The 10,113-nt window shown below is 38.9% G+C and overlaps 1 protein-coding gene across 1 annotated transcript; it reads left to right on the top strand.

Annotated features, from left to right (window-relative positions):
- Positions 1–320: 320 nt before the first annotated feature.
- Positions 321–1,613, top strand: LOC140176130 (uncharacterized). The gene is made up of 3 exons (XM_072206014.1): positions 321–583; positions 1,112–1,488; positions 1,594–1,613. The coding sequence occupies exons 1-3, from the start codon at positions 321–323 to the stop codon at positions 1,611–1,613; spliced, it is 660 nt and encodes a 219-aa protein (XP_072062115.1).
- Positions 1,614–10,113: the final 8,500 nt, after the last annotated feature.

Raw genomic sequence — 10,113 nt, 5'->3', positions numbered from 1 at the left:
AGCTAGATATTGGTGAAGTTGTCAGAAGGGCTTGTTTGAACCAATTACAAATTTCAAGTACGTTTAAAGCAGAGATTCAGAGGGCTCAGCAAGATGAGCAAAATCTTCAGCAATTGTTTCAACCAGTTGGTGATAAGAGGCTTGGAGAATTTACTAAGGATGGTGAAGGATTGTGGAGGTATAAAGGGAGAATTTGCATACCGGATGTCGGGAGTTTGAGGCAATATTTATTGTCAGAAGCTCACAACAGTGGATTTTCTATTCATCCCAGAAGTACAAAGATGTATTATGACTTAAAGAAGATGTTCTGATGGCCTGGGATGAAAGGTGATGTAGCTACAGTGGTATCCAAGTGCCTGACATGTCAGAAGGTGAAGATAGAGCATCAGAAACCATCGGAAATGCTACAGCCACTTGAGATTCCTCAGTGGAAGTGGGAAGGAGTTGCGATGGACTTTGTAACCGGTTTACCGAAGACTAGGTCGGGATTTGATGCAGTTTGGATGATCGTGGATCGCTTAACCAAATTCGCTCATTTTCTGCCTATTCGAGTAAACTATTCTATGGAGGAGTTGGCGAGATTGTACATCAAGGAGATAGTAAGGTTGCATGGTGTGCCATCGAGCATAGTGTCGGACCGTGATCCCCGATTCACATCAAGGCTTTGGGGAGCTTTTCAAAAAGCTTTCGGTACGAAACTCTGTCTCAGTACCGCGTATCATCCACAAAGTGATGGACAGTCGAAAAGGACTATTCAGACATTAGAAGATATGTTGAGGGTGTGTGTATTGGATCAACTTGGAAGTTTGGACCGTTACATGCCATTGGTGGAGTTTGCGTACAACAATAGCTTTCATGCGAGCATTGGGATGGCTCCGTATGAAGCCTTGTATGGACGGAAGTGCCAATCTCCACTTTGTTGGTATGAAACCGGTGAAGCAAATGTTTTGGGTCCTGATCTGGTAGCAGATACTACTGAGAACATTAAGAAGATCCGTGCAAGATTTTTGACTGCCCAGAGCCGACAAAAAAGCTATGCAGATCAGGGAAGGAAACCATAAGAATTTGAAGTGGGAGAACACGTGTTTCTGAGGGTTACACCGACAACCAGAATTGGAAGAGCGATCAAAACCAAAAAGTTGAATCCAAGGTTCATTGGACCGTTTGAGATCCTGAGGCGATTCGGGCCGGTGGCATATCAAGTAGCTTTGCCGCCTCACCTGTCTAACTTGCATGATGTATTTCACGTGTCACAACTCCGTAAATACACGTCGGATGCGGCTTATGTGTTAGAGCCTGAGTCGGTCGAGTTGAAGGAGAACTTGACATTTCAAGTAACACCGGTGAGAATTGATGATACCAGTGTGAAGAAGTTACGCGGGAAAGAAGTTCAGTTGGTTAAAGTAGCTTGGGAGCGAGGAGGAGTTGAAGAGCATACTTGGGAATTGGAGTCCGAGATGCGAAAAGATTACCCCGAGCTATTCTCAGGTAATCACTAAATTTTGAGGGCAAAATTTCTTATTTGGTGGGGAGAATGTAAGAACCGAGCTTAATTAATCGTTTGATTAAGTAATTAATATTGCCCCAAATTAGGTTCTAAAAATTTAGAGTGAGAATTTGACGATTTAAATATGATTTTTGGACTCAGTAGGTTTTTTTGAGTTAAGTTTGATTTTGGTCCCTAACGTAGGGGTCGAAAATTTGTTTCGTCCCCAACTTTTTTTGCTACAAAATGGTCCCCAAAGTTTCAGTTTGTTTTAAAATCGTCCTTTTTACTAATTTAATTTTTTTATTACCAAATTACCCTTCATTAAAAAATATAAAATAAAATAAAATAAATATAAAATAAATAAAAAAGAAAGAAAGAAAGGGATACAGAGAGAATCGGGGGGGAGAGAAAGAAGGGGGTGGGGCACGAGAAATGGGGAGGGGGGAGGGAAGGGAAGAAGGGCGAAGGGAAGCCGCCGTCCCGCCGCCGCAGTCCTGCCGTCCCGCCATCGTCGCTGCTGCCTCTTTCCTGTCCAGATTAACCGCGACCCTCTCCCCTCCTTCTCTTCTTCCCTGTCTCGGATCTCCTCGAACCAGAGCTCACCGCCGGCGAGCCTCTCCTGCTTTACCATGGCGCAGCAACGTGGAGCCTCCTCTGCTTGACCACCACGTAGCAACGTGGAGCCTCCTCTGTTTCACCACCGCCAGTGAACCTCCCTGTTTTCCCTCCCTCAGTCCCTGTCGCAGAAGGAATCAGAGCCACCACTGCCTGTTACCCTCCCTTCAACCCCTTGATTTGATTCTGGGTTTGTTTAGCTGGATTTTAATTTTCTATTAGTTGATTTTAGGTTATTGAATTCCTGAAAGTTGCTATTGAATTGTTGTTGTTGTTGTTGAATTAGCTTAGATTTGGTAGAATTAGATTAGGTTATTGAATTTTTGTTAATGGTTAATTTTATATAAGATACATGGTTGTTGTTGTTCTTCTGCATCTGGTTATTGTTGTTTCATTATTTTTCGCTTCTGCTATTCTTCCGCTTCTAGTTGAGCTTGTTGTTATCCATTGTTGTTCTTCTGCGTTTGTGCATCTGCTTCTGGTTAATGTTGAGGAAGAAGATGGGTGTTGAGGAAGAAGAGGGGAGGGAAGGGTATTTTCGTCTGACGGACGATTTTAAAACAAACTGAAACTTTGGGGGACCATTTTGTAGCAAAAAAAAGTTGGGGACGAAACAAATTTTCGACCCCTACGTTAGGGACCAAAATCGAACTGAACCCTTTGATTAAGTAATTAATATTCCCCCAAATTAGGTTCCGAAAATTTAGAGTGATAATTTGACGATTTAAATATGATTTTTGGACTCAGTAGGCTTTTCTGAGCTAGAAAATGTGTTTTCTATGAAAAACCATGAAAAATTGCGAACCGGCAGCTGAACCAGTCGAACCGGTTCAAGTCTTCCTGGTGCTGCGCAAGAAAAAGTGAAAACAGTCAAAAACCTTAGAAAAATATTAGAAATGAAAAATCGGGCGTTAATTTTAAAGGTTTGGCCCAAAGTTGGGCCAAACGGGCTAAAAACGCTAACGGGTTGGACCGGGCCCATGTTAGGCCCAAGCCCAACATATATAAGTACTTAAATGAACCCATTCAGCTCATTTCACACTTCAAGAGAGGAAGAGTTGCCGAAGTGAGAAGAGAGTGAGGGTTTACAAGAAACACTATTCACCTACCACTTCAATCCGCGATATCTCGAGCTACAGTGCTCCGATTCGCGTGCCGTCGGCGGCTACGCGAAACTCTTGCCGAGCCCGTCATTTCTAGCTAAGCCTTATGGAAAGTTTCTATAGATTCCCTGCCCAGTTTTTGTGCCCTTGTAAAATTTGAATTTTGGGGTTTGGTTTTGAGTGAAATCTTGTGTTTTGGGTATTTAGGTATACTCTAACCTTTGATTAGCATTGGATTTTAGTTATCAAAACTGTTGGAAAAGGTAAGAGGTCTTGAACTCTTGTGAAATTTTAATTATAATGAGCCCTCAGTTAAATTATTGTAAATTATGTGTGTTATAGCTTGAAGTTGTGATTATTGGCAATTATTGGAGCTTGTTGGAGTTATATTGGTAGCTTGGATTGTGATTGGAAGCTAGCTTGTGCTCAATTTTGGGTTTTGGCATAGTGAGAATCAGCCAAGGTATGGTTTCAGTTTCCTCAATGTAATATATAATATTCCTGGACACTTAGGCTAGTGACCTATAGGATAGGTTTGAATTAAAATAGTTGTTGAGTTGTTGAATGATGATGTATAATGATTTATGATGGTTGATGATTTTTGAGTTTAATTATGATGATTGATAATGATATAATGATGATGAATGGTTGTGTGGATTGAAAAGTGGTTTGGTATGATATAATTGATGTTGAGGTTGAGAATAATGCAATGTGAAAGTTTGATTATAGTGTTGTATAATTGAGGTTTGATGCTTGAGAATGATGTAATTTGAAGTAAAATTTGGTATGAATTGGTGGAATGGGACATAAAGGGTGTGAGTTATAATGTAAATTGGAGTTTGGAAGGGCTTTGGTTTGATTTTGGTTAAAGATTGTGGAAAATTGAGGTTTGGTGAACTTTTGGTAAAATGAAAATTTTGGTGAACTTCCATGAATCATATCTTGAACTACCAGGCTTGAAATTTAATGTATTTTATATCAAATGAAAGGGGATTGAACAAGCTTTAAAATGGTTTAAATTTCGTGGAAATCCGATTTTGGTAGAGGAAGATATGATTGTGGGTGGTTTGGTGTCAAAATCTGAAATTCTGCAAAGTTACAGAATTTTGTGATTTCTGGTATGTGCGCACGCACACCCCTATGAAAATTTAAACCTGTGCACACGAACAGCCCTGTGCGTACGCACACACATGGGGAAGGCTTCCTGTTTATACCGCTAGCACAGCTTGTGTGCGCACATAACCATTGGAGTTTTACAACCTGTGCGTACGCACAGCCTTGTGCGCACGCACACGTTGAGAAAGACAGTCTGTTGGGGGCGCTAGCACAGAATTGGAAAGAATTGCACTTGTGTGTACGCACGCCCCTATGCGTACGCACACGTTTTAAAAATCCTCTTGGGCGTGCGCACGCACACCCCTGTGCGTACGCACATGCCTTGTTTTACAACCTAAACTTTGTTTTTAAACTATTTCACTTTTCCAACAAGATTGTATACTTCTATGACACCATTCTAAGACTCTTGGGCATAATTTTGGGTATTAAAATATGGGAAAGAACCTAAGAGATTTAGTTGATACTATTTTGAAAATTTAGAGAATGGAGGCTTAGGTTTCTGGTGTACTGAGGATGGGTCTGGTGAAATGAGAGGGGAGAAGATATCTGAATTGAGAAATTGACGAACTACTGAGTTCGGAATGGAAATGTGAATTCACAGTAGTTGAGATGAGTCGAGGACTCGGAATGAAAATGTGAATTGACAGTGGTTGAGATGAGTCGAGGACTCGGGATGAAATGATGGATCCGTGATATACTGAAAATATTTTTTGAAAACCACTAAACTACTATTTTATACTGAGATTGATGAGACGCTATGCGCCTGGCAGGGACAATGGTTAATCCCGCCTGTCGAGGTAGAGGCGGCGGCGTAAGGACGGAGGTTAATCCCGCTTACGTTGAGATTCGAGGTCTATGGCAAGAGTATCCCGCTCGCATCCCTTCAGATCAATAGAGTGTGCAGGCACAAAATTCTGGACGGTGATCCGAGCACCATATCTCGGGGGTTCCCAATGATGATTCCGAAGGGCGACATCTCCATGGAGATGTGTCGGGTTGGCAGTTGAACCGACAATGTGATATCACAACCAATAGGATAGGCATTCATCATGTGCATTTTCTATCTGTTTGTATGCTTTGCCTACTTGTAATTGCTTGCCTATTTGTATAACATGTCTAAGTGCCTATTTGAATTACTTGATATATATGCCTATACTTGTGTATTACTTGCATTACAATTAACTGTGTTTTCTACTGGGATTGAGGAGGTTAGGAAGGCGGTGGCGATGGGATCGCATGGAGATAGGTTGGTGAAGGCTGTGGGACAGCGGAGAATTGTTAGACTAGAAAATCCTCTAAGTTAGATTACCCTTTCAATATGTTATGGTTTAAGTTATGTTAAGGTTTTGTATATGCTTTAATATTTTAGTTATGCCTTAAGATTGAATCTTGTGATGGATATGAAGTCTAGGATTGCCTTTGGCATCTCGAGGTCTTATATCTTACTTCACTGGACACTGTTACCATATTGAGAATCTCTAGTTCTCATACCATATTTCTGTTGTGTTTTTTAGATGTAGGTCACAACCCACCTTGGTGAGTTGCTTGGATGGTGACAGAAGCGAAGGATTATGATACTTTTTGGGGGTGTTTTTGATTATTTTGTTTATATATATATATATATATATATATATATATATATATATCTCACTTTTGTATCTTGCTTTTGCCTAGTGGCTCATTTGAGAGACAAAAACTGTATAAGCTGTTTTTATCTTCAGATTTCTGTTTTGTCTGTATATATGGCTAGCCCGCTTAAACTCCACGAGTCGTGGCTAGATTCTTATGATATTAAACTCTTATCTTTTGTTATATTCTATTTATATCTTGTGCTTTAAGTTAGTAGCTCCGTTAGTACGTTTTGCACTTTTCAAATCCTATTTTTGAGCTATATCCTTCATCGGGCTTCTAGACTATATTAATTCTTTCTATATATTATATGCATGAGCCTAGAACTATCGTAACCTTTGATTAACCATTGCTTTACGACGTGAGGTAAGGCTTAGGGTAATTAGGGTGTTACAATATGGGACCAAGCAAAGAATAGTTTGTATTTACATTGTTCCCTTATCTTTTTTTTTGGACGGGTGTTCACTTGTCTCAAACTGTGTCTTTAAGTCTTTCCCTTCAACACTAGTGCCAAGTGTGTCTTGCGTACATACAAGGCAAAACTTTCGAGTGCTTTTTTTTTGTTCGTGAACTTCCTAGTGTTTGTTCATTGAAGTAGAAAAATTTACGAGGCCCAACCTATAACACCCATTAATTTTGAAAATTTTAATTATAAATTATTTATGTTTTATTTTATTAAATTGAGATTTTTATTGAAAGTATTTAAATTAATTTTTATTAATTAAAAAATTATTTATATTGTTTTTAATTTAAAAATTAAAGTAGATATTTTGGAACCAATTAACGAGTTTTAAATAAATAATATTTTTAAAATTTATTATATTGGATTAATTTTAATTTTAAATTACTACTTTATCTCCTAATTTTATTAAAAATATCAAACTACCATTACCCTTTTTACCCAAAACACACCTTAAACCTCTAATCCTAGCCGTCACCCTCACCCTTCACCTCACTCTCCCTCATGAAGAACATGCACACGTCGCCGATAGAGAGAGAGAGAGAGAGAGAGAGAGAGAGAGAGAGAGAGAGAGAGAGAGAGAGAGAGAGAGAGTGAGTGAACCAGAAGGAAGGAAGGGAGAAGAAGAAGAAGAAGACGGCACCAACAAGGTTGGGAGTCGCTGTCGCTGTCGAGCACGAATGGTGGAGACGAGAGAGAGCGGGAGACGTAGAGGGAGGAGCTACCGCCACTGCTACCACGCGTTGCCATCGCTGATGGGGGCCATGACGGAGAAGAAGGACCAAGTTGTCACCATCGTTGGAGCCACGGTTGCCACTACTGCCATCAAGGGTCGTCGCCGTCAAGATCGCTGCTGTCGCCGTTGCTGCTCACCATTCTGAACTGCTTTGCCGCTGCCGTTGGGTCCGTCATGGAGATAAACACGATGAAAAGGGAGACGTCTGCTACCGTCGTTGTTGCAGCTGTGCCACCGCGCCTCTGTCGCCGAAAAATGGCATTGTGGTCGGTGGAAACACTGTCGAAACTGGCAGAGTTAGCACTACTGCTGCTAGTAAGGGTGTTCTTGCTTCTGGTTTCCATTTGTTCGATTACTGGGATGTTGTTGTCAATACGTTGTTGCTGCAGTTGCCGCTGAGGTTTTCTGTCATTACTGAGTTGCTGTTCCACCTTGCCTTAGTTTTTGTTACTTTTGTCAGGTTCTGTTTCTATTTATAACCCACTTTATAATCTAATTCTACAATAACAACAACAACCCACTTTATAACCTTTTGCACCAAACTGCACTTTATAATCAATTGATCTAAATAAGAACAAAATATGTTCCTAAATATCTTACTGAACAAGCTTTTTTCATCCCAAGAAGTCAAGAAACAACAAAAGAACGGTAATTTGACATTCAAGAGAATATAATTGTACAAAGAATGAATAAATCAAGCCTTATAGATCCAAAATATGAACACATAAATTTTTCCATCTGCATAAAAGACTTTAAAATCCAAAGTTAACTTGATAACTTCCACTTATTAAAGAATTCTATATCTCTTTTGATTCTTAAAATAAAACATTTTCCCTTAAAATGTACAAAATTATCGTGAGGAATTGAAACTTAATTTTGATGAATCCAAATCAAAGACTAAAAAATTAGCAACCAACTGATACAATGATACCCTCCAATGACAATTGATGCTTTCACAAACGACATTATTGGTTCTGAAGCAATTTCATAATTACAAGCAATTTCATAATTGCAATCAAAAGAAAGCATAAGCCGAATATTGGAGGCTAAAAAATACTCGGTTCCATTACTACTTACAAACTAAATATTCCAAATTCAGTTAGCATATTCGTTTCTTCAGAATAAAAGCAATGTAAATGACAACAAGCATTCATTTTCTTCTTTAATGGTTTCATTATGAATAGAGTACCCTGAATCAATGACCAAATTTTCCCCTAAATCAATGGCAAACTAATTTGAAAAATCCCATTTAAAATCAAGTAGAAATAAGAAAACTAGAAAGGCAGAAACTCTAAGAAAGGGAGAGAAGAAGAAGAAGAAATTCATCTTTGGGGCTCTAAAGGAAAAGCACACTCTCTCTAAAGCAGAAATAAGCACACCACGTCAGGAAGGAGGAGGAGCACCGCATCACGAGGTCAAGGAGGAAAAAAGCACCGCGTCAGGGAGGAGGAGGAAAACCGCGTCAAGGAGGAGGAGAAGCATCGCATTCATGTTCGGCTTCACCGCGTCAGGTTTCAGTGCACGAATTCGTCTTTAGTCTTCATGTTCAGCGCAGGTCTCAGGGAATGAGGGAGGAAGAGGCTGATTCTTGAATAAGGGCAGAATGCAAGCGTACCAGAATAAGGGCTTTTAGGACTTGTAGGGCCAGCCCTGTTTTAATTTTTTTGTGGGGCTTAATTAGGGCTAGGGTTTATAAATATGTTTTTATAATTTATGGGGCTATGGGTTGAAATTATTTTAAAGGGTTTAGAGCCATCGCTAAAGTATTGGGCTCAATTAACATTACTACAGGCAGGTACATCTCAACCACATTCCAGAGCAAGTAGAATCACTCTACTGCATCTACCTAGTTAAGTACATCTCAAATCAGAGTTAATTCCATTATCGACTTCTTTCTCAATTGCATTTCACTCCGTTCTTAATCCTAATCATCATTGGCAATCACCATATTTCATTCATACTCAATCATCATCCTCTGTCATTCTCATAATCATCCTCATTATATCTTAATCATAAACCATTATCATCATATCTCAATCTCATGATCCATCCTTCTTCAAATTATTATCTCGACTCATTCGGTCTCATTTCTAGTTTCTCTACCCTCTATTTCACTGGTCTTAAACTCAAAATAGGGTTTACAGAGGTTTAGAAGGCTTGAAAAATGGTTAAAAATACAAAAATACATTTTCTACAAAATTGGGTGGTTGTGCATACACATGCCTCATGCGTATGCACGAGTCCACTTTTCGCGTATGCATGGTACTCGCACGAAATTTTTTAAATTCTGAAATGCCAATCATGCGTATGCTGATACGAGATTTTACAATATGACATAACTACCGGCAAGTATGCTGGGTCGTTCTAAGTAATATACTCACGGTGAGTGAGTGTCGATCTCACGAGAATTAAGAAATTAAGCAAGCAATGATTGATTGAATATTCTAGTCAAGGCAATTCTTAATTTGATTAGGAATAGTTGATAATAGAAACATGAAATGTAAATAACTTGAGCAATTAGTAAAGGAAAGCAAGAAATGACATGGAACTAAAGAACGTAAATATAAATTGCTAAATATAAATACTGGAAAAGTAAATTGCAAAAAAAGTAAATTGCAAGAATATAAAAGAAGTAATGTAAATGTGCATTAATTGAATGTAATTAAAGAAAAAGGAAATAAGAGAATAAGGGAAGATCATTGGGGTACAGAGATATTGAATTCTCTGGATCAAATAGTTCTTCATCTCTACTTCAATCATGCAATCATTGATCTCTTGGCAATTCATAAGTGATTAAATTCTAATGTCTTGGTAATTCAATCTCTTTTAACTTGATCAATTGTCAATTATTTGATCTAATTACTCATGAGAAGAGATGAAGATTGGTCTCTGATTTAGAGCAACACAATTTCACGAATCAAGCAGTGGGTTGATTATATGCCACATATCAATCCCAAAACCCAGA

Source organism: Arachis hypogaea, chromosome 11 (assembly GCF_003086295.3).
Source record: "Arachis hypogaea cultivar Tifrunner chromosome 11, arahy.Tifrunner.gnm2.J5K5, whole genome shotgun sequence".
NCBI classification, from domain to species: Eukaryota; Viridiplantae; Streptophyta; class Magnoliopsida; order Fabales; family Fabaceae; genus Arachis; species Arachis hypogaea.
This window is presented reverse-complemented; position numbering and strand designations above follow the sequence as displayed.

Coding starts and splice junctions, on each gene's coding strand:
- LOC140176130 (XM_072206014.1), top strand. CDS start 321: ATGAAAGGTGATGTAGCTACAGTGGTATCCAAGTGCCTGACATGTCAG. Junction 584..1,111: donor ATGGAGGAGTTGGCGAGATT/GTACATCAAGGA, acceptor ACCGACAACCAG/AATTGGAAGAGCGATCAAAA. Junction 1,489..1,593: donor TTACCCCGAGCTATTCTCAG/GTAATCACTAAA, acceptor GCCCCAAATTAG/GTTCTAAAAATTTAGAGTGA.